Source organism: Hippocampus guttulatus, chromosome 4, assembly GCF_054856545.1.
Source record: "Hippocampus guttulatus isolate MCC_2025c chromosome 4, RoL_Hgut_1.0, whole genome shotgun sequence".
Taxonomy (NCBI): domain Eukaryota; kingdom Metazoa; phylum Chordata; class Actinopteri; order Syngnathiformes; family Syngnathidae; genus Hippocampus; species Hippocampus guttulatus.
In genome coordinates, this window is record NC_141264.1 from 21,799,526 (window position 1) to 21,823,744 (window position 24,219).

The 24,219-nt window shown below is 42.2% G+C and overlaps 2 protein-coding genes across 3 annotated transcripts in view; both read right to left on the reverse strand.

Moving 5' to 3' along the window:
* Positions 1–7,861, reverse strand: part of insc (INSC spindle orientation adaptor protein) — a 34,230-nt gene extending 26,369 nt beyond the window's left edge. The window contains exon 1 of the mRNA XM_086109215.1: positions 7,697–7,861. The gene's annotated coding sequence lies outside the window, so the exon portion shown is untranslated. The remainder of the gene's footprint in view (positions 1–7,696) is intronic.
* Positions 7,862–11,920: 4,059 nt separating this feature from the next.
* On the reverse strand, positions 11,921–22,110 carry LOC147206566 (calcitonin gene-related peptide 1-like). Of its 2 annotated transcripts, none has more exons than XM_086110307.1 (5): positions 21,950–22,110; positions 20,243–20,338; positions 18,059–18,202; positions 13,420–13,598; positions 11,921–12,749 (listed from the first exon to the last, which is right to left on the reverse strand). In XM_086110307.1, exons 2-4 carry the CDS (start codon positions 20,326–20,328, stop codon positions 13,439–13,441), a joined length of 390 nt encoding a protein of 129 aa, XP_085966433.1. In that variant the 5' UTR covers positions 20,329–20,338; positions 21,950–22,110; the 3' UTR covers positions 11,921–12,749; positions 13,420–13,438. The 2 variants fall into 2 exon arrangements, with proteins under 2 accessions (XP_085966433.1, XP_085966432.1); XM_086110306.1 differs by having other exon boundaries at positions 13,420–13,601.
* Between the last annotated feature and the right edge of the window lie 2,109 nt (positions 22,111–24,219).

The window sequence follows — 24,219 nt, forward strand, 5'->3', positions numbered from 1 at the left end:
CTTTGGCAAAGATCATGGATGTGAGTGGACGTCAAGGCTTTGAGCTTTGCTTTCGGCAGTACAGGGGGGGGTGCTTGGTTTCCAAGAGAGTTCTGTTCCTAAGGCGGCAATGGAGTTGTGTTCCCAAGGTGGCAACGTAACCCAAATTTGTCATTCAGTCATAACGTAGTCTATTGCTCTCGCTAACTTCCTGTTTAGTAAACTTGAAATTACACAAAAAATCTGTATGAATAACACTTCTCTGAGATAACTGAAACACTTACGTACAGTGATAACTGAGTGTGGCCATGTATTCATACACCAAACGCGCCTTATATCAAGAAACCATCACAATTCAATTTTTTTGCGACCCATTTAGGCAGGAAACACATCAGGCAGAATTTTATAACCACGGTAAAGACCGATCGTGGTTTCTGGCACACCGTTGCGTCCTAAATTGCAGTCCATTTTTGGTCGTCAACATCTTTTATCTGCCGTACTGAGCTTTTGTCTTAGATGGTCAAAATGGTACCAAAGTGTCCAACAGGCTTTTGTGGCACTGTCCATTATCCTCATCTTTCTTGCCTCTCAATCAAGCGGCCAATGACCTCTCTCGCATTTATGTCATACAGATACCTCAAGCCAGATGGAGTGGCTCACAAATGGCATCGGCCACAGAGTTACATGTCAGGAGGACCCAGCGACTAGAAGTACCATTTCATACATGTGAGTTATAGTCGGCTGAGCATGCGTCAAGACCCACGGCACACAGATTCAAGGATGTACTGTACGTGAAATCCGGGTGCATACGTGCCAATTGTTAAACTGAGACAGACCCCACATTTCACAACTGGGGGATGCACAAAAGTATGGATGTAGCCCGCTTTAATAATCATAAAGTGGCAAACACAGCTGCTTGAGATTAGGAGGCGAGGGTGAAATAGGTTGGCCGATCCCTTGGGTGGGACAGTTTAGGCGAGACGGCTAAAACAGGGATGTATGGACAGGAGGATCCACTGGGCGAGATCTAAGCCCAGCAACAAAACACACACACGCGCACACACGGACACACACACACACACACACCACTTCAAGGAGCTTTCATTTGGGGCGTTTCCCGGCAGCATCTCCAGCAAACGCCAAATGGGAACCACATGGGGGTCAACAGGAGTAAATAATAAAAAGACTATGCAGATGTCCAATGTTGCAGATGCATGCTACTTTAAAAAAGTCACATGAGCACTTTGTTCTTAGCACATGTGAGAATGTAATCGTTTATGTCGACAAAATGCTCTGTCCTGACTCATTTGAGCTGCTTAAATGTATGTACAGTATTTTTTTAATCGCTTCAATTAATCCGTTATGTACAGCCATTTAAGTGGAAAAATAACCCCTGTTAAAGAGTAAAATGTAAAAACAAAACCTGTCCTCACTGACTCTTGAAAAACTATTGAAATTATTATATTACAAAGACAATTATAATTACAAAGAAATAATATTAAATTGAATCGGAGACAATTAAATAATGTTAGGTGAAATTAAGCAATAAATCAAACAATGTAACATTACAGTTGAAGAGAATTGAATAAATAAGAATTAAATTAAATTGAAATAAGAGAAAATTAGATTACAATATATTAAATGTTGGCTAAAATATAAGAATACAAACCAGATACAAATTTATGAAGTAAAAGGCAATCTTAAATCAAGGTAAACAATAATAAATATAATACAATAAATTGAAGTAAATAAAATATAATATTGAAATAACTGTCATAAAATACAATTGAATTTAGACGAATGTAATTTAATATTATTCAACCAAACTGCTGTATCTAAAATTAGATAACAGCAAATTAAATAATTTTCAATAAAATGAATTGATATTAAATAAAATAGAATACTGTTAAGTATATTTATATTAAAATTAATCAAATTAACTATTTAAACACCTCTCCGTGAGCCGTCACCTTACCGTGGTGGAGGGGTTTGTGTGTCCCAATGATCCTAGGAGCTAAGTTGTCTGGGGCTTTATGCCCCTGGCAGGGTCACCCATGGCAAACAGGTCCTAGGTGAGGGACCAGACAAAGCACGGCTCACAAAGCCCCTTATGATAGATAAAATCGATGGCACTCAGTTTCCCTTGCCCGGACGCGGGTCACCGGGGCCCCACTCTGGAGCCAGGCCTGGAGGTGGGGCTCGTTGGCAAGCGCCTGGTGGCCGGGCCTACACCCATGGGGCCCGGCCGGGCTCAGCCCGAAGAGGCAACGTGGGTCCCCCTTCTCATGGTCTCACCACCCGTGGGAGGGGTCAAAGGGGTCGGGTGCAATGCGAGCTGGGCGGCAGCCAAAGGCGGGGACCCTGGCGGTCCGATCCTCGGCTGCAGAAGCTAGCTCTTGGGACATGGAATGTCACCTCTCTGGCAGGGAAGGAGCCCGAGCTGGTGTGTGAGGTAGAGAAGTTCCGACTGGATATAGTCGGACTTGCCTCCACACACAGCCTGGGTTCTGGTACTAGTTCTCTCGAGAGGGGTTGGACTCTCTTCCACTCTGGAGTTGCTCATGGTGAGAGGCGCAGAGCAGGTGTGGGCATACTCATTGCCCCCCGGCTCAGTGCCTGTACATTGGGGTTCACACCGGTAGACGAGAGGGTTGCTTCCCTCCGCCTTCGGGTGGGGGGACGGGTCCTGACTGTTGTTTGTGCATATGCACCAAACGGCAGCTCAGCATACCCACCCTTTTTGGAGTCCTTGGAGGGTGTGCTGGAGAGTACTCCTGCTGGGGACTCCCTTGTTCTGCTGGGGGACTTCAATGCTCACGTGGGCAATGACAGTGAGACCTGGAGGGGCGTGATTGGGAGGAACGGTCCCCCCGATCAGAACTCGAGTGGTGTTTTGTTATTGGACTTCTGTGCTCGTCACGGACTGTCCATAACGAACACCTTGTTCAAACATAAGGGTGTCCATATGTGCACTTGGCACCAGGACACCCTGGGCCGTAGTTCGATGATCGACCTTGTGGTTGTATCATCGGATTTGCGGCCGCATGTTTTGGACACTCGGGTGAAGAGAGGGGCGGAGCTGTCAACTGATCACCACCTGGTGGTGAGTAGGCTCCGATGGTGGGGGAAGATGCCGGTCCGTCCTGGCAGACCCAAACGTATTGTGAGGGTTTGTTGGGAGCGTCTGGCGGAATCCCCTGTCAGAAGGAGTTTCAACTCCCACCTCCGACAGAGCTTTTCCCATGTTCCGGGGGAGACGGGGGACATTGAGTCCGAGTGGACCATGTTCCGTGCCTCTATTGTTGAGGCGGCCAATCTGAGTTGTGGCCGTAAGGTGGTTGGTGCCTGTCGTGGCGGCAACCCTCGTACTCGCTGGTGGACACCAGCAGTAAGGGATGCCGTCAAGCTGAAGAAGGAGTCCTATCGAGCCTTTATGGCCTGTGGGACCCCAGAGGCAGCTGACGGGTATCGACTGGCCAAGCGGAACGCAGCTTCGGTGGTCGCCGAGGCAAAAACCCGAGCGTGGGAAGAGTTCGGTGAGGCCATGGAAGCCGACTTCCGGACGGCTTCGAGGAAATTCTGGTCCACCATCCGACGTCTCAGGAGGGGGAAGCAGTGCACCACTAACACTGTGTACAGTGGGGATGGGGCACTGCTGACTTCGACTCGGGACGTTGTGAACCGGTGGGCAGAGTACTTCGAAGACCTCCTCAACTCCACCAACACGTCTTCCTTGGAGGAAGCAGAGTCTGAGGACCCTGAGGTGGGCTCTCCTATCTCTGTGGTTGAAGTCACCGATGTGGTTAAAAAGCTCCTCGGTGGCAGGGCCCCAGGGGTGGATGAGATCCGCCCGGAGTTCCTCAAGGCTCTGGATGTTGTGGGGCTGTCCTGGTTGACACGCCTCTGCAACATCGCGTGGTCAACGGGGAGAGTGCCTCTGGATTGGCAGACCGGGGTGGTAGTCCCTCTTTTTAAAAAGGGGGACCGGAGGGTGTGTTCCAACTACAGAGGGATCACACTCCTCAGCCTCCCTGGTAAGGTCTATTCAGGGGTGCTGGAGAGGAGGGTCCGTCAGGAAGTCGAGCCTCAGATTGAGGAGGAGCAGTGTGGTTTTCGTCCCGGCCGTGGAACAGTGGACCAGCTCTACACCCTTAGCAGGGTCCTCGAGGGTATGTGGGAATTCGCCCAACCAGTCTACATGTGTTTTGTGGACTTGGAGAAGGCGTTTGACCGTGTCCCTCGGGGAGTTCTGTGGGGGGTGCTTCGTGGGTATGGGGTACCGAACCCTCTGATACGGGCTATTCGGTCACTATACCACCGATGTCAGAGTTTGGTTCGCATTGCCGGCAGTAAGTCGGAATCGTTTCCAGTGAGGGTAGGACTCCGCCAAGGCTGCCCTTTGTCGCCGATTCTGTTCATAATCTTTATGGACAGAATTTCTAGGCGCAGCCGAAGCGTTGAGGGCGTCCGTTTTGGTGGCCTCAGTATTGCATCCCTGCTTTTTGCAGATGATGTGCTGCTGTTGGCTCCTTCAAACGGGGCTCTCCAACTCTCACTGGAGCGTTTCGCAGCCGAGTGTGAAGCGGTTGGGATGAAAATCAGCACCTCCAAATCTGAAACCATGGTCCTCAGTCGGAAAAGGGTGGAGTGCCCCCTCCGGGTCGGGGGAGAGATCTTGCCCCAAGTGGAGGAGTTTAAGTATCTTGGGGTCTTGTTCACGAGTGAGGGCAGGAGGGAGCGAGAGATCGACAGGCGGATCGGTGCAGCGTCTGCTGTGATGCGGACGTTGTATCGGTCTGTCGTGGTGAAGAAGGAGCTGAGCCAAAGGGCGAAGCTCTCAATTTACCGGTCGATCTACGTTCCAACCCTCATCTATGGTCACGAGCTATGGGTCGTGACCGAAAGAACGAGATCCCGGATACAAGCGGCCGAAATGAGTTTTCTCCGCAGGGTGTCCGGGCTCTCCCTTAGAGATAAGGTGAGAAGCTCGGTCATCCGGGAGGGGCTCAGAGTCGAGCCGCTTCTCCTCCACATCGAGAGGAGCCAGATGAGGTGGCTTGGGCATCTGATTCGGATGCCTCCTGAACGCCTCCCTGGTGAGGTGTTCCGGGCATGTCCCACCGGGAGGAGACCCCGAGGAAGACCCAGGACACGCTGGAGTGACTATGTCACCGAGCTGGCCTGGGAACGCCTCGGGATCCCCCGGGGAGAGCTGGAAGAAGTAGCTATGGAGAGGGAAGTCTGGGCTTCCCTGCTAAAGCTGTTGCCTCCGCGACCCGGCCCCGGATAAGCGGTAGAAGATGGATGGATGGATGGATAACTATTTAAACTGAAATATTAGATCAATTAAAAGCATAAAACTAAATCACAAATACAATTGCATAATATTCAATAAAAACTAAATAATAACACTTATATGACATACTATTATCTTAAAATGTTATTTCAAAAAATAAGACATACCAGTCGTTTGTCACTAAAATTCAGTTTTGAGTGAATCAAAAAGTTAGTCAACCTTAAAATGGAGGTTTGTACCGTAATCAATTTGACATTTATTCATTATGATTCATCTCAGTCAAAAGGGAAAGTAGTCATGAAGCATCCTTTGGCTTCTCTCGCGCGACAAGCGCCAGCCTAGTAGATTTCAGTCCAATTAACATATGGACAGAAGAAAAAGTGGGGTTAAGATGTAGAGCTAAAAAAAAACCCTGAAAGAAACAGGTCACGATATGGGGAAGCTCAGAGCCGTCGTTGATATTCAAGCGGTCTGGTATTGATTTGCTCCATGGCCTTGGAGAGCCGTGCCGGCTGCCATATTGTACCCACCTACGCAAAAATTTATACCCACACTCTCCTAATTGAGTCCACCGCCGACGTCTCCCACGGTAAAGCGCCTCTGTGTGACGTACGCGCCAAGTGCACATACATCCAGATTTTGTGCTGGCGGATGAAATCATGTCATGACTCTACACTGTCTACATTTAGGCTTCATTTGGACTGCAGCAAAGTGTTTAATTGCAAATTAATGCCAATAGAGAGCCTAATTAGCCAAAAGGTGCCACCCCCTTCTCTTCTGTGTTGTTCAGCGCCCTTATTAGAGGTTGTAAGCGGGTCTCATGTGCTGAGCTATCATTTGGGTGTGAGCAGTGATAGAAGAAATCAATCATACACGCTCAACTTAAGATGTGGTGATGTCATGAAGGGGCCAGACGAATTGAAATTGGCATCTTTAAAAATAAAAACTGCCTTTGACTTTTAGTTTTTCCAGTGCTTAGTTTCAAAAGCATTGGTGCTTCAGAATTAAAAAAAAAAAAAATAGTACGCGGAAAGTTGACAAAAATGTGTCGTCAGCATATCAACAAACTATATCAAAGTGTTAGCTCTGACCATCTGCTTTTCTATTTGTTTGTCTCCGACCACAAAAAGTTGGACTCAGATTCATCAGGCTGGTCACACAAGATCCAAATTAAAGTCTTTGCTCTCAAAAAGTTGGACTCAAATCAACCGAGAGCATTCAGAAGCAAATCACTGTCCTTTGTTTACACAGAGAACCAGTGTCTTTTTTCATTGTCTTTTTCTTTCACCCAAAAATTGGATTCAAATGCACACCAGTCACTAAAGGTCCAAATAAAAATCATTTATTCTCCAAATGTTCCTCAATACTCGCCTCGTCCTTGAGTCCTATTAAGCTAACCGGTAGAGGAACAAAAAAAAAACATTCCCAATTGTCTTTGGAAAAGCTTTCTTACATTTTGGGCACGGAGTACATCAAGGAGAAAGAATTACGGCGCACTTAACTTCCACTTGTCACACAGCACTTGAAATCATTCCGTTTTGGAGGGGTGGTGCGGTCTCAAACAAATGCTGAGCACAGCTTTCGTTACCATGACAACTGGATGCGCAGCTCGAGCGTTGCGACAAAGCAAGGTCGACTTAGTGTTGACAACTTAATGACTTTGTTGCTGGACTTTGCAACTTTTCCAACCCCTCTAGCAACTAGTTAAAAAAAACTAGCCACAAATGTCCCGTCTTTTTGTGATTTTATCAGAGACACATGATAGTCACTCCTTGCCAGAAGCCCCAGCTGATAATTTAACTGTGCAATATCTCCAGCTAATTTTAAAAAACTGCGTCACCACAATTTGGCAAAATTCACAAGGGCTCACACACACGTTTTCAGAAATTGGCAGATAAATTCAGGGGGTTTTTTTGTTTCACACGAGAGGTGGAAAATTATCCAGTTTCACTTAATTGGACCAAAAATTATATAAGATGTCGATTTTCTTTCACACATTTCGTACTTTGATGAGTAAAATGACACAAGATCGTGATTATTTCAGAATCCGTACTTTTTTTCCCCTGACATTTTTGCTCAATTGTGCCATTGGATGTTTCCAATGTAAATGATGTACCTTGGTTCAATAAAGTTTGGGAAACACCGCATAATGCAATTTACAGGCGATGTTTTAAGTACAAAAATAAATAACATGCTTGGTCATACAAGTCATTGGTAAAAAAGTAAAAACAACAGTTTTAACATAAATGAGTGTAAAATTGGATCAAAATTTCTTTGAAAAAGTTTCGAAACATCTGAAATTCCCTCCAAGTTCCAGACAGGCATGAGACACATGAGCTAACATCCGTATTATGTTTACAATCTGCAGAAGTCACCACTTCCAGACATACTGTACTTGAATGAACTTTTCATTGAACTCACCCCCGCTCTGTGGTCTAAAAAGGTTAAGTGTTCCCGCCGGGATTCATAGCAACACCACTTAGTTCTTCTTCTGTCTCCTTCAGTTTTTTCCGTCCCGCAGCCGCGTTATGTAGCCCTGCCGGAGTAAAGAACTGCACAGACTGGCCTGGCTGGAGAAAGCCGACATCCTACTGACAGTCAAGCGGCGGAGCATAGTTTGTGCCGGGCCACGGTCCAAACAGACATGAAGCTATTCTATTTCGGTCTACTGCCATGTGAGCACGGCCACTGCTGCAGATTGAAGGGGGCGGGAGAAAGTCTCAGTATAATTGCATACTGAGATGTAATTGCATGACAAGGTAAAGAACTTTTTTCTTTCTTTCAAGCAAAATTCTGGAGAAAGAAGGAAAAAAAAACAAATAAATGAGGAGCTGGCTTCCAGATGTGTGGGCAAAGGGGAGGAGAAGTATGCAAGGGAGGGGCTGCAAAAGATGGAAAGAAAGTGCTGCAGCAGCAGAATGGAAGCCCGTTTCGGACCAAACGAAAAGCTTGTTTGCCTTCTTGGGGAAGAATCGCACACAGACGAGTGGGGGATTGTGGGGAAGGTGAGAGGACGTCGGGTTAGGCCCTTTGTTGTTTCTGGACCTGTACCGCCTTGACTTGTCCCACTGGTGTCTGCTTTCACGCTTGGAAGTGACACCCGTGTGGAAAAAAGCGGGGCCGGGGTGCTTTTTAAGACGGCGAAGGAAAGTTCAAGTGTAAACGGCAGTCAGCTGGTTTGCATTAGCTTACGTCGTGACTGAACAATTTCATGGCCACATACTCACACCTACTGTCGAGTCTATAAATATTAGCGCAAATGCCAACGTAAACAACTCATTTCCGCTCAAGTTTTACCTCATTTCCTGTTGAATTTGACTGGAGAGTACTGGCAACTCGCTCGACTTTATCGGAAGAGTTAGATTCCTGGACATACTACCAAATTCCAATTCTATGCCAAAATCCAAAAACGATCTGGCAACACATATTTATGGAGGATTATCGATTCGATTATCGCTGAATGTACACTATGTACCCCAATTTGGTTTCCGATCCTGCGCTCCGTTGATATGTGTGGTGGATGTCATCATATTTCATTCCTATGACATTAGTGTGCATCAGACCCTCTTAATCATTGTTGAAAAACATCATTGAATGCATTCTTATGATCATCTTTATTGTATTTTAATACATATATTCTAATATTGATGGCGGCAAAACTAGTGTGTGTGTGTGTGTGTGTGTGTGTGTGTGTGACATACAGATGCCCGATCGGCGGGTGCAAGGCCTTGCAGAGGCCACCCCCACATCATCCGCCAGTGGAGATCTTGCAGTTCCTCATGAATGTACTTGGTTTGTGGCAATCTCCTGTGCTCGGTTCAGCGAGTTCGTTTTGCTTCCACCATGCGTCTCCTGTACTGAATTTAAGGGGAATGAGAGCTCCGGATGTCCTGTGTCGAAGGGGATAGTGGCGGAAGAAGAGACACTGGATTTAGTCACTTGTGAGACAGAACTCATCAAAGCGGGACAGACCATTCACAGAGCCTTTGCAGCTTGGTGAATGGAGATAATTAGATGCATGGGAAGGTAAGCATCTGCGACAATGACAGACGGGTAGGTCGGAAACATAAATTTAACCCTCATGTCGGTACCTTATCTACAGAGGTTACAGTAGGTGGCCATGTGGGAATGAGGACTTTGTTTGGTAATTAACTGGCCTTTTTTTTTTGTTTGTTACTAGGCACCGCTATGGGGTCACCTCATCTAAATTTAACTAATGGAGCTCGTCCCATTTTGCTCATACACAAACCATCTGGGTTTACTGATCCAAAAGGTACGATGGTGAATCGAACTGAAGTCTACAACTTGATGCAAACATGTCACAGTATTCACAGGAAAGCTACTGCCTTCCCTGCAAATTGGCGTCACGGCATTTCATCGCCTATCCCTCTCAGACAGAACTCGATGGATTGCGCGCACACACCGCGTTTTGCGGCTTGCCGCATCAAGATAAATAGATGCGTGTAGTGCGCGAGTAACTATCGCTTTCAACACAAAGGGGCATGTGGCTCCGTTCAAGAAGCTGGGTGAGGACGCAAGCAAGACATGGGTTGACTTATACGAACCGCAATGTATAGTGTCGCAGTCGATGAAAACGTGTCCTGCTGTCAACCCTTCAACCTATTGTTGCCTATTGCAATTTGTGTCTTGTGTGTTTGTATTTTAACACAGAAGTCAATCAGTAGTCAATTATGGCTTGGTTCGGGGAGACATGAAGTGAATTTCCAGAAGCAGTAGAAAAGCATGCATCTTCCAAAGCGCTTTGGTTTGGAAATGGCTTCTGTGGTGTTGGATTCTGGGAATGAGACTGGGGTCGGCAGTTTTGGATTCAATTCGGTGTGGGGGGCAGGGGGGGGGGGGGGTTGATTTCTTCTCCACAAACCGTCTCATTTCCATGTGGAGGGGCCCCTTGCAGTGCATCTGTGTGCCATTAGCAGCGCCATTGTAGCCTTGTTACATCACTACTGGGAGACACAAGCTCCAAACCCGAAGGAATGACCTACCAAGCTGCCTTCCAGCTGCCTCCCCCCGCTCATCCCCACAAAGTACCCAAACGCAGAGATCATATGTACATATTTTTCTTCTGCCTGTGTCGTCCAGGAAAAGTTTCCGTGCAGATCCCAGTGGTTGTGGCTTTTTTCCATCTGAACACTGAAACTGGGAAAAGAGGGTCTGACGTGCACCCCCGTCTGATATACGCCAATAGCTTCGCTCCACATATTAATCATGCATATCATTTCAATTAGTGAGCATTACCTCCACAAGGGCGTTATTAAACATGCTCCTCACGTTACAAAATAACATCCTCACGCTCTGGTTTCGGAAGAGATGGCGACAAATTCCCTGCCCTCACTCGGGCGCACACTCACCACTCATCCGTGCTCCCAAATAGGATCAACTATATCCTGCTTTGCCGTTTCACCCTTAATGAATGGGCTCGTTATGACGCTCAGTGCGCAAACACTGTTGCCAACAGCCCCTCAATTTGTCCGCCTCGGTTGACGCTGAGCCATTTTTCATCCGAAACAATTTACATAGTTGAATTTATTGTCCTTTTTGGCACATTTTTAGATACCAAAATTAGCATAGAACACTTTTTTTTAGTCCCAAATTTGAGAGACCCCTGCATGACAAGGAAAGAATGGTTGTATAAGTTCGTTTATTGTAGGAATTAATGACAAAAGCTCTTGCTGATATTTTGTCATTTTTAGTTTAGTTTTTTTCTTCATAGTTCATTACAATGCGGTGCAATAAACAGCACGTGACCTTCAAACAAGGTGATTTGATGTGCCCGTTTTTATCACCCAGCTGGAGAGGAGACCAGCGAAGTCGCTCAGCACCAACATAGCTTTTTACACAGCTCAAGAAGATCATCACCATTAGGTGGCTGATGCAAAAACAATTGACACAATAATGGAGCGAGCTGCCACTTAGCTTGGAAATTGTTTTGTCAAAAACATCTTCATGAACTACACTGACGTTGGTTAAAACAACTACTGTACATTAAAAGATTGGATCGGACATGCTAAATTGTTGCTTAAAAGATATGTTAGTTAAAATTGATGGGGAAATCAAGTCAGAAATGTTACAATATAATAAAGTTACAATAATATGTTCTATCTGGTCCCTTCGGTCGAAACAGTATTCTGATTCATATTGTTTGATTATTAATTAAGCCATTTGGCTCTCATTTGGCATTGTGAGAAAACAGGTGCGCTGTGATTGCTCGTTACCTGAGCCCTGATCACCTGTGATGTCATTTTCAGTTGAGAGCAAGTGTCAAAATGGCCGCCCCTTGAGATGGATACAAATAGGGTACATTTTGCTGTTTAATTCATATCTCATAAATGCAATAGTAATCAGAATGCCGTGTCTAAGATAGTGGGGGTTCATAGATAGGATGGATAATAGGATTAATCAGATAAAATGTACGTTAAAACATATCTATTTTGAAAATTTTGTTTAAAAATATAGGCCGATACATTACTACGCTGAAATGTTCCTTAACACTTGTAATAAAAGAAATAATAAAAATAAAATGCTTGTTAAAATTATTCACGAAACCTACGACAACTACAATAAAATGTGCCCCGATCTATATTGAAGACTGTCTGTCCTCAGAAGCGCCAAAAAGAACCAGTCTGATTGCAGGTTGCACTGCCCTTTTTATTCAGCAATTACCCATGCATTTGTTATTTGCCCATATTTTGCAAAACATATCCCACCTGTGTGTGTGTGTGTGTTACAAATCACACACATATACAGACACACACATACTCATCGCTCTCTTCCGGTGGTGTTCTAATCCTATTGTTTGATTATTTCTAGTTGATTGACAGTGTTTAGAACATGTCCAAATATAATCATGTGCTCAGTGGCCCCCTTTAAAAAGAACAACACAACTACCCCAAACCCGAGTGTATCTAAAATACATTTTAATCTTGCGCAAATCTTGTCTTTTTTCCCCCCCAACAATATTGACAACAATCATCATCATCACCACCATCATCATCATCATCACCATCATCATCATCATCATCATACTTCACAGAACTGTACAATCATGTAAATTGTTCTACATCAAGGCACAAGACAACAGCCCACAGTGGGTTAGGGAGGATGTTTTGTTTTGTTTTGTTTTGTTTTTTTTGGGTGGAGGGGTGATGGGAGGTTCATTGGTAGGCTGATGGGGGTCCCGCTGGCTGGATGATGCTACACGGTAGGAGGCAAAGGAGGACTTGGTTAACACTTTTTCCCCCCAATGTAGAAAAAATGGCAAGTGAACACAAACTAAAGTTCTTTTATTTACAGGCCAAAATCAAGATGGAAACTTGATGGAGTTTTTTTTGTTTTGTTTTTTTATGTGAGTGTATGCAAAGGGACAGTTCACTGTTGATTTTCTGCTCCATTGTCGATGTTTTTTGTCCTCCAGGGTTTTTTTTAATCTCCCGACGTTTTATCGCCATGTGTCAACCTGTGTAAAACACAAAAAGAAGGAAATTAACATTTTACTAATGTAACTGCATACAACTGCAGAGCCCTTACCTATGAGAATGTTGTACTTTTTTTTTTCTTTTCCAAAAAGAAATATTTTAGATTTTTATTAACCCTGGAGCACTAGTTTTAAAAAAACACCTAAAACTACTCAGAAATGGTGGTTAAAACATGTTTAAAAAGGTATGCATTAAACTTAAGCACAATCAAATATTTGTTTAAAATGTTTTTGTTGAAATTGCACAAAAAATATTATTTATAATTGAATTCTATTCAAATATTATGATAGAAAGTATGTTTCCATGGTTACTTGTTTAAAAATGAATTAAAACATACTGCAGCAGTTCAATTGTTAATTGTAATGTTGCAATAAATACAATTAAATGTACCGTAACAATGCTAATTGTTTGGTTAAAAAATAAAAGCTACTGTTTGCTAAAACGTTGATCAGAAATAGTTAAAACAACCATATTAGCATGTATACATTTTGTTCTTTATGACATAATTTGGCAAGAATATTGGTCTTTAAAACATAGCTAGGTTATACGTTAGCTATAATCTGCTAAATTTGTCCCACCCCTTCTGACTTGTCCATTTACCGTTTGATAATGTGCCCGTTATCCAAATTGATATCCAATATCTCCGTTTACCGTTTTTGCGTCCAGGTGCTCACATGACAATGCTTCTCCTCCGCCGGCCGAAGGCTTTGGCGCCGACGTTGGTGGGCACAAAGTTGCTGTTGCCCATCCCCCCCGACCGGCTGAGGAAGTCGGCCAGGCGGTGGGTGACGCAGGTGGCTGTATTGCAGGCTCGCTTCTGTGCTGTAACGCTGCTTCAGGGTAAGCGGAGCAGGTGGTTATGATGATGTATGTAAAAATTCACCGTAAAGTTGAACATCCATCAATATTTTCGTCATTTTTTTCTCTGCGTTTTGGCCTTTTGTGCTGATGCAAAACCTCTCTCTTGTTTTATTAGCGCTACGCTAACAATGCTAAAATGCTACTTCTAAGTTAGTTATAATTCAAATGTTTGTTTAAAAATGTATTGCTAAAACATAACTATGCCAAGATATTGATTTATAGAATGTTGAGTAAAACATAACTACACCCAAATGTTACCTAGAAATTGTAGTTATACTGTTCAACCACGCTAATATGTTTGTCAAAAATGTTACAACATCCTACAACTATGCTGAATTTCAACTAATAGGTTAAAAAAATAGTAGTTCCAACATAACTACGCTCAAATGTTCGTTTAAAAAAAATAACTTGAACACATGCTAAAATGAACTGTAAAAAGAGATGTGTGTGTGGATTTATGGTTGCATTGGTATATATACAGTATTTTAGTTCTGATGTTCATACCTTAGGATAATATATGCTGGGCAGGCTGATGGGATGCCATCATTTCCTTTCTGTCTTTCTTTTTTACACTCTCTTTCAATCTGTCTTTTTTTCTTTCCTTCCTTCTTTCTTACTTTCCTGCTTCCTTTGGCTTTCCTGAAAAGTAAATGAGCTTATCGTCCTGGGCACACTGTACGCACTGAATGAAAGTCAGCTAAGGCTTTCTGGTAGAAAAATATGTTTATTGAACAAGCAACATGGCGGCGCTTGCTGATTAACGTTACATGCGAAGAAGTAGGTGTGTGTGTGTGTGTGTGTGTGTATATGCGTGTGCAAGTGCCTGTGCGTGTGTGTCTCTGTTGGTGTACAGCAAAGAACGTGATTGTCTGACGTAGGGCTGGGTGACATGGCCTCAAAATAAAATCTCTTTTTTTAGAATCCGATTTTCAATTGAACATTACTTTTAGGAACATTTCTATCAATTTGTCAGTTTTTTTCCCCTCCCTTTCAGAATTGCTTTAGTTCTTCTCATACTGAACAAGATTAGAAACAGTTTCGCCCCAGCGTTAAATTGCATCAACTTCCAGAAAATAATAAAAATAAATGCTTTTCTTTCCCCTCAAATATACAATAATGTGAAAATACGCATTTCTTCTGGGAAGAAAAAAAATCCATTCTGTTTAAATGTATGTCACACAATCCATAATAAAATTTTAAATGTACAGACAACGAGTTGTCGAATTACAGTACATGGCTCGGCTGCTCCATTTGTATGAATAACGTGGCACTCTTAAAATGAGAACATGAATTAACATTAATTTGTTTACTTAACCAATTTTAGGAAAATGTGGACCAGGTTAAAGAACAAATTGGGCTGTACATGTCCCGCAGGCCATACTTTGTTCACCACTTCGATATAGGGTGCTCAAAGTTCATAAAAAAGTCTTGTATGGGATTTGTACTCAAAGTGAACCCCAGCTATTTGTGGTTGACTGTGTTCTGTAATTGCGCAAAGATGCGCAAAGATGCGCAATTACAGAACTAGGTTAAAGAAATGGGTTAAAAAAAAGTCAGTGAATGATGCGAATATGCAGGGTTCACCATATTAGCTATAGTCCTGTTTCTTTAACCGACGAGAGTTCATATTTGTCCTCAGAGAGCCAGCAAGCAGGCCCACACTAATATCAGTGTTTTTTGATTAAATTAATAATCGGCATACCTGTTGAGCGTGATGTATTACATTGAAATGTTTTATGTTATTGCCTTGTGATGAGGTAAATTAATTTTGAAATACTCCAGAGGACGTACTTGGTACAGATGCCCGCTGTTCTGTTGCATTTCTGAATAGTGTTAATGGTCCAGCTTCCAAATGCACTGCTCGACATTGTTAAAATGTTAGTCGGAAATCTATTAACTGCGAGAAAATAATCATGATTAACTTTCTTTACAAACTAAACCAAATTCAAATTACTCAATGAAATGGATTCGTCGCCCAGCCCTAGTCTGAGACCAAAGATGGCCGCCTGTTTCTTTTCACTTCACGTCAGTCAGGCAAGTTACGCCAACATGCGCTGGCCAATGAGGACGACTGGGAGGTCATGACATAGCAAGGGTGCGGAATAGGGGTTGGCGGGGGGCAGAGGAGGATGGCGTAAAAGGGGGAGTGGTTAGACGGCGTCAAACGTCTCGCCGTAGCTGGCGTAGCGCTCGCCATCGGGAGCGCCACGCTTCTTGCCGGGCGTTCCCGCTCCCACGTTGGTGCGAGGGAACGTCTGCAACTTGTGCAGCTCCTGAGAGAGTTTGCCCAGTACGCAGGTGCTGAGGTTGGAGCAGCGCTTGGTTAGCGGCCGGGCCATGCTGTCAGAATCGGGGTACACAATACATACAGATCACATGCACAGGGGCGGGATCAGGCGGGAGAAAAGAAAACAATGACATGCAGGAAGATTTCATTGGATCCCACCAGAGTTCTTGGGAGTTTTTGGACACTATGAGAGCTCATCGGGCCTGCCGCAGGCAAATTCACCAAATTGATGTGAAAATTATTTTGTTACTACAAGTAATGCTTTGTTCATCTATCTATGCCAGCGACATACAGTGACTGACAGGTTCATGAAATGCTACTCATACGGTAAGTGTGAGTAAATATGGCATGTTAATATATTAGAAAGAAAACATTGCTAAAACATAATTATGCTCAAGTATTTTTATAACCCATTTACGCTAAAATACTAGTTCAGATTTGTTCAAACATGTTTTTCAAAAATTTCAAATATTTGATAGAATAGTTTGCTAATTTTCACTAAAATATGATGTTCATTGGAACATAACTACGCCTAAATCTTATCTATCAAAAAATGAATAGAATAGATTCATTGAAAAAAAACATTGGTGTTCATAGTTCGGATTTAAAAAAAAGTATTTAACATATTAAAACGTAACTAGGTTAACATTGTAGCTTAAAAATGTTTGTTAAGACCAACATACTGCATTGCTTGAGCAAGTCCAAAGATCTCCGGTGGGATACATTGCGGTTGTCTCCAACCATGCATTTTCTACACAGTACAGACAGTATATTTTTTTCCATTTCACCCCCCCCCCCCAAACCCTCTTCATTCCATTCGCACATTCATTGCAGGCATGCCAATCTGTCTCGTGCCAGCAAACCACTTAAGACCAGAACGTCCCTTCCTTGCATCATGCTCACTACATGACCACCCATCCATCCTTTCATGCAAATGTAATGCACCCCTTCACACCGACTACACACCCACCCTGCCCCCCCCACCCTTTTTTAAAAACTTTTTTTAATACATAACAGTCGAACGAACAGTTGCTCCCCATTCTCATGCGAACCACTATCATGCACACTTCATTCAAAGTAGCTCGACTAATTCGGAGCAAGTCGTTCATGCGGGAGTGCCTTCGTGACTGCTGTGGCATGTGTGAGTCAAACCACTCGCAAGAATAATAACTCGAGGATGCAATTTCTTTTCGAAGTACCGCATTGATGCTGAAGATGTGACATTGAACTGAAAGGCTGTGGAATAAAATCCTTTGAATGTTTAAAAATATGGAATGCAAAACTAGAATCAGGAATGCGGTTGAGTCAGTCAAGCGAAAGGAGGAGGTTGTTGGTCAATATGTGAACTGTCTATTAATTTAGGAACTTTAATGTCAGTGATGCGGGACCTTTCATGCTGTAGCTCTGCGTATGTTCTGAACGAGCTCAAACGTTTGATATTGAAATGGTTTGAATCAGTCGAGAAATGTGGAAGTAGAAGGTCAGATATCTCTTAATTTGGGATTTTAAAAATAGGCGAATTTGGGGAATGTTATGCTCGCTCTGTCATGTCCTGAATGAGCCATACAGATTAAAGTTGGAATAGTCAAGAATAGAATCTGTCAAGAACTGTTGGAAGAGGCAAACATGTCAAGTGTGTTAATTTATTAGTTTGGGAATGTTAATGTGAAGGCATTTGGGGAATGTGATCAATACTTCCATCTACTGTGAAGTATGTCCTGATTGAGTTCAACTGTTTGGAATTGGCGTGGTTCAGATCGGTCAAGAAATCTGGAAGGAGGAGATCAATTGGTCATTGTCAAAAATTCTTGATTTGGATATTTTATGGTGAAAATGTGACAATTTGAAAACGTGATTAATAGTTCCGTAGAAGTCTTGAATGTGCTGAACATTTTGAACATTTAAATGTCTCATTCACTCAAAAAGGTTAGTGTGAGTGTGTGTGTGCGCGTGTATGTGTGTGCGTGTGTGTGGAATTGAGGGAAAAAGTGGAAATTTGTGAAATGTCGAAATGTGGTTCCTAATGTCCTGAGTTTTAAATTTGGCATCATTTGAATCGGTTGACAAATACAGAAGGGGTCGGCCATTGAGAAGTTCCCGCAATATGTTAATGATCATAAAAATATGAGCCGAAAGACGTACCTGTTGCCCTCAGCCGCCTGCTGCTGCTGCTGCTCCAGCTCCTCGGCCGTCATCTGCACAAACTCCTTGACGATGGCGTTGAGTAGCCGCCGCGCCTCGTAATCCGTCAGCGTCACCCTCTCCGACATGGACTCCAATGCCGGTCTGCAGGTGGCAAAGAACGGCCGAACCAAACGTTTACAAGCGTAACAAATTTCTTGATTTGTTAACGAGAACATCAATATGTTGGAATGTTTGGTAAAATTTGTTGATTAAAACGAGACTACACTAAAAATGTCCAGCGTTGCTTTTCATCGGATCGTTTAAAAATATTTACACTAAAATTCAGTTGAAAATTGTTCCTTAAATATAACCATTCTGAAAATGTTTGTTAAAGTATGACCATGAAAATAACGACTAAAGCAAGGTTTGCAGAAAAATTTAGACTAACGTTTTCGTTACAAATTGTTAATTGAAACAAGATGATTAAAATGTTCATTGAGTATTTGTTTAAACATAATGTCAATCAAATGTTTTTTTAAAATACAACAACTTAAAATGTTACTTTAAAAATGTTTTAAAAAGCATAACCACGCTAAATAGCTAAGTAGCTAAAAAGCTAAGTAGCTAAAAAAAAGGTCAATAAAAATTAACGTCACTAAAATCACTATGCAAAAATGGTAGCTAACAAAAGGTCAATAAAACATAACCACACTAAAATGTTGCATGGTCAGTGTTTGTTGAAACATGGCTAAGCTAACATTGTAGCTAAAATAAAAAACAATTTTGCTAAAATGGTCTTGATAAGTCGAGGATCGAGATTTTTTTTTCATGAAACAATAGCACTAAAATTTTTAGAACAAATTTGATCAATCCATTCAAACTACTCTGAAATGTTCAAATGTTTGTTCAAGCATAACTACAGGAATATGATAGCTAAGAAATGTTAGTTGAACCATAAGTAAAATATTTGTGGAAAATATTGAACATAAATAACTACCCTCAAATATTGAGTTAAAAATGTGTGAGAGTTAAAAATGTGTGAGATTGATTGGTAAAAGATTATTGCGGTTGAGTGGTCCCTGGCCAAATGGGGATGGTTGGATGTTGGATGCGTGTGTGGGTGGGGTCACGGTGGCTCATGCGATGTCACCGGCCGGGAAGAGATGATGTCGGTGCTGGAGGGCTGCCCGCCAACGTAGCAAAACAATCTGCACAAAGTGCCCCGGCGTCTTAATGTGTATCTGCCTTTAGATATATACTGATGCTTTTGCCAGGACTTGTGTAAATATAGAAGTGCATATGTTTAGACATGACAGTGGCTCCACCCGCACAATCCCAAGTTTCCCAAAAAGTGTATCGCACTTTATCATACAAGATGTGCTATACAGTTGGAAAACAATTTTGCCGTTTAAAATCAATCAATAAAAACTGACAACAAAGCAAATAAATACAATTTTGCATAATGTAATTGTCATGTTTGATTTATGATGATAATAATAATAACAATAATAATAATAATACAAAATAACAATAAAAAATCCAATATTTTTTCAACTAGAACCTTAACGTAGCTTTTATTCATTTGAAAAGAAGAATTCTAAGAATAAAATGGGAGTAATAATATTTTTTTCCAAATCGTAACTTAACCGAATATTATTTTAATGGCAATTTTGACTAAAAATAACACAAAAATATTGTTACATGTTTTGAACATACCTGAGTACCATAACTGATCATATTTTCATACAGTTGAGTTATTTTAAAAGGCATATTTTTAATAATAATAAAAAGAAAAGAAAAATCAAACAATTATTGAGCATTACGAAAACATTTTTAAAGCCAGATTTTTTTTAATGCAGCTTTTTTATTGCTGCAATTATCAGGTGTACCTACAGTAATTGTCTTGTTCCATTACTTTAAACGGGTGTTAGTGGAGATTCTTGACCACAACAACAGTTTCCAAATGACCGTGTAGACTTGCATTAAACACTCTTTCCTTGTTTTTATTACATTATCGTAATCTGCCTGGAAGTGACATTAGCGTAATGGGATGCAACAACTTTTTAAATAGATTAGCTTTGACAGCAATGTGACATCTCCTTCAACTCGCTCCGTTATCACCCACAATGTACGCATGTTGTTGGTTCTTGTTCTCGTCCCATTTCAACAAACAGCGAGTGTCGGCTGACGCCATATTCTTACCTGGCGGGGGCAGCTTGCGAGCAGTACATCTGGCAGATGACCAGGGCATATGTGATGAGGAACGCCGAGATCTTCAGCATGACCATAGTACACTCCCTGCATGACACACACACGCATACTTGTAAGCACACCCCCCAAAAGTGCCATTTCCTGACAATCCTTAATATCCCTGAAAGCATCCCACCAGGATGGAAGTACTGCCAGTTCTGGCGGGTGGGACATGGCTGCAGGAGTGTACGTGCGTGCGTGTGTGTGTTGAGTGGGTGTTTGGGGGTGGGGACATCGATATGTGTATGAGAAGGATGAAGAGTTGGCAGGGTGACAGCGAGGAGGATGTCGAGGAGGTGGTGACTCCATCTAAATTCATGAAACATACCGTGGCTATGTTAAAATGTTCATTAAAACAATTCTAGTTGAAATAGAATTTGGTGGGGCGGCATGGTGGTCGACGGTTTGGCACGTCCACTTCACAGTGCAGAGGTGCAGGGTTTGATTCCGGCGCCGAGGCTCCTGTGTGGGTTTTCTCCGGGTACTCTCATTTCCTCCCACATTCCAAAAACATGTATGGGAGTTAGAGTGGACTACATTGTCCCTGGGTGTGATTGTGAACGCAAATGGTTGTTGTTTGTCTATGCCCTGCGATTGGTTGGCAACCAGTTCAGGGTGTCATATGATGCTGAAAGGAGTTCAAAATTGTTCTCCCCCACAAAAAAAACACTCAAGTGTTTTGTTTAAATGTTCGTGACTATCATAATTGCTAAAACTGTCGGAAAGAAATATTTGTGAAAGAAAAACTACGCTAAAATGTTCGTTAAAGATTGCACAAAAATACGTGTTAGAAACTCAAGAAACAACACTGCTACAAATTTAAAATGTTAGTTAAAACCATAACTGTGCTAAATTAGTGTAGGTAAAAATTCTTTGTCATAACTGTGCAAAAAGCTTTCTTCAATTTTTTTCCTGCGCTTAAACTTCAATTAATAAAACTTCATTAGTATATACAGTACAACATAGCTAAGGTAAAATGTCATTAAAATATTGTGAACCATAATCATGATAAAATATTTTGCCAGACCTATCCCTGTTTAAAAGAAACAAAAAAATGTTTAAAATATTAACATTTTTACATTACAATATTGGTTAAAAAAATACAAACATCTTAAAATGTCTGTTAAAACATAATTATGCAAAAATGTTTTTGCTGTCATTAAGATGTTATTTCAAAAATGTCCCTTGAAAATTACAAAACAAAAAGACTAATGACAAGAAAAAATGTTCAAACCGTAACAATGCTAAAATATTAACACCCACTGACACTAAATAATGGTCTGGTCAAACATAACTAGGCTATAAATGTTTGTTAAAACTGTTAGTTCAGACAGAACCATGCGAAAATCTTTGTTTCAAATGTCATTTAAAAGACAACCATAAAATATAAGCAGAGGGAGGAGGAGGAGAAGAAAAAGCGTGAAGGATGGAGAGGATGACAGAAAAGAGGAAGAGGTGGCGACTCCATCCAAGCTTCCCTGAGGAACCAGTGCATTAGTGTAATGAGCTGCCATTCCCTCACACACACACACACACACACAAACACAAAACCTGACTATCCCGTAGACTTTTTTTCATTCCCTCATTTTTAACCCACTTTTTGGCCACGGTTGCAATCATGATAACCACATATCATATCATCACAAAGCAAATACTCACCTTTGGCGAGAAGCACCAAAAATAAATAAATCTCAAATATGTGGGCTTTTTTTTCTTTTTCTTTTTCTTGTTTTTTTTTAGGGGGTTCCGGAACAGGAGCTGCGAGCTGTGTTTTTGCGTGTAGCGGCGAGGCAGTGGCCCCCTATATATCCCGCCACCCGGGTTTGTGCATCGGCTGTGGAGGTGCTTAATTATCCCGCAGCCCAGCCAATGGGGCAATGAGCTGGGTTCGACGGCAGCCAATGGGAGGGCGGCGAGACACGCGGACGTCATCCGCAGAGCCACTCCATTCACAAAAATCCGCCTCATTTGCATTGATGTCATTCATTAAATGGGCAGCAGGGGCAAAGTTACGTCGCTTAAATTGATAGGGCAGCCCCCCCCCCCCCCCCCCACCACCACCACCACCACCACAACACTTTTTTCACCGGGCAGGGGCGGGGCCATCTACTGGTGAGGGAGCACACTACACACTGAGGCACTCATTCATAAGCTTCTGCAATGTGACTCACCGCTCAGACTTCGGCGTAGCGATTTTTGGCATCCCACGACGTGTTTGCACCAAGGCGAGCTGCGTAATAAGAGCGAGAAATCCACATCGATTGAGCGAATGGAAGCTAAGACAATGTTGAACAGAACTCGAAAAAAATATTATAACAAGCATCCTTAAAGGTTAACTGTCTTTTAACATTGCATTTGTCTATGATGAACATCATTAAAATAGAGCATTTGTTAAAACATAGCTTCACAAGACTTATTCGAAGGGGAAGTCAAGTCAAAAAAGTTCTTTATAACATGTTCTATGCCACACCTGCTATATTGTTAGCCTGATTATCTGCGACATTGTTATTGTCATAATAGAGTGTGATTAAAACACAAAATGTATTTGTTTGAATGGTTTTTTTTTTTTATATCCAATCAATTAAAAATCAAAAAGATGCGACGACCATACTTGTCGAGTAGAAATGTCGCTAATTCCGCCTTGCTTCAGAGTCCTCTCAGCTACTTGTGGTCATGTTGCTTTGCTTTTGTTTGCTAATATTATTCCCAGTTGTTAGGAAACAAGGGAAACATTGACATGTTATTTATACACACACACACACACATACACATTTAGAAATGTTCGCTAAAAATGCTTGTTAAACAATGGCTAAATGCTAGGTGTTTGTTGAAACTGCACTTAAAAAGACGTACCAACAATAAAATACTGATTACATTTATTTCATGAAAACATTGTCTCATTTTAATTATTTTTTTATTTCATTGGGACTTTGCACATTCATCAACACAAAAATAAACAGTGTAAATGCGCCGGACTTAGCATCAATGCTAATTTTCAGCCGCAGTCCCAAGACGGGTTTCTAGAATAGTCCTGAAATCTTAGTTACAAATTGTTTGTTAAAACGCCTCTACACTAAAATGTTTGTGAAACCAATGTTCCTTCGGAATATTACTTCAAAACCACTGCGCTGGTTTGTTCAAACATAACTTTGTTCAAATAGTTTGTTAAAACACTGCCGCTTTCCTTCATAAGCTTATGCAATGACGTGACTCACCACTTATACGCTGATGCTTAGCGTGTTTTGGTGGTCTCACGCCATCTCCGCTCCCAACATGAGCATGGCGCGTGATAACAAGAGCGAATCATCAAAGTCTATTGAGCTAATGGAGTGATTGGAGCCACAAACGACAGGGAGGGGGGGTCAGGGGCTGGCAGGGGGGGTGGGGGGCACGGGGCTGCTGCTGCCCACGCGCTGAGCAAACGAGTTGTCCGTCCTCGGATCGATGGCTGCTGTTTCTCCAAAGCAATTACACAACTCTTTGTCATGCACTGTCGTCTCAGTTCCTTTTAATTAGCCACCACACACACACACACACGCAATCTCGAATTTTCGACCAGATATGCAAGGGCTTCTTCGAATTTTTTTTACTTTTATTTATCAAGTGCACTAAAATTAGTCAACCAAGCAATTTGCATATTGTTTATATAGTCCAGTTGTTTTTTGCAAAACTGCTACCTGAACTTTTTTGGGTAACTTTCTTACCCAAAATACTTTCGGATTTTACAAGATTTTTTTAGACGTGTAACATACCAGAAAATATTTGCCTCTGCACAGAAACAACGGCCGAATCCCATCTCTTCATTGAGAAACAAAACAGGAGCAATAGCAATTTGTCATAAAATGACCATTTGGGAATCACTCATGTGATATTTTCACAATTTGGACGTTGACAGACAGCAGAAAGTGGAGAAAACAATTTTTTTTGCT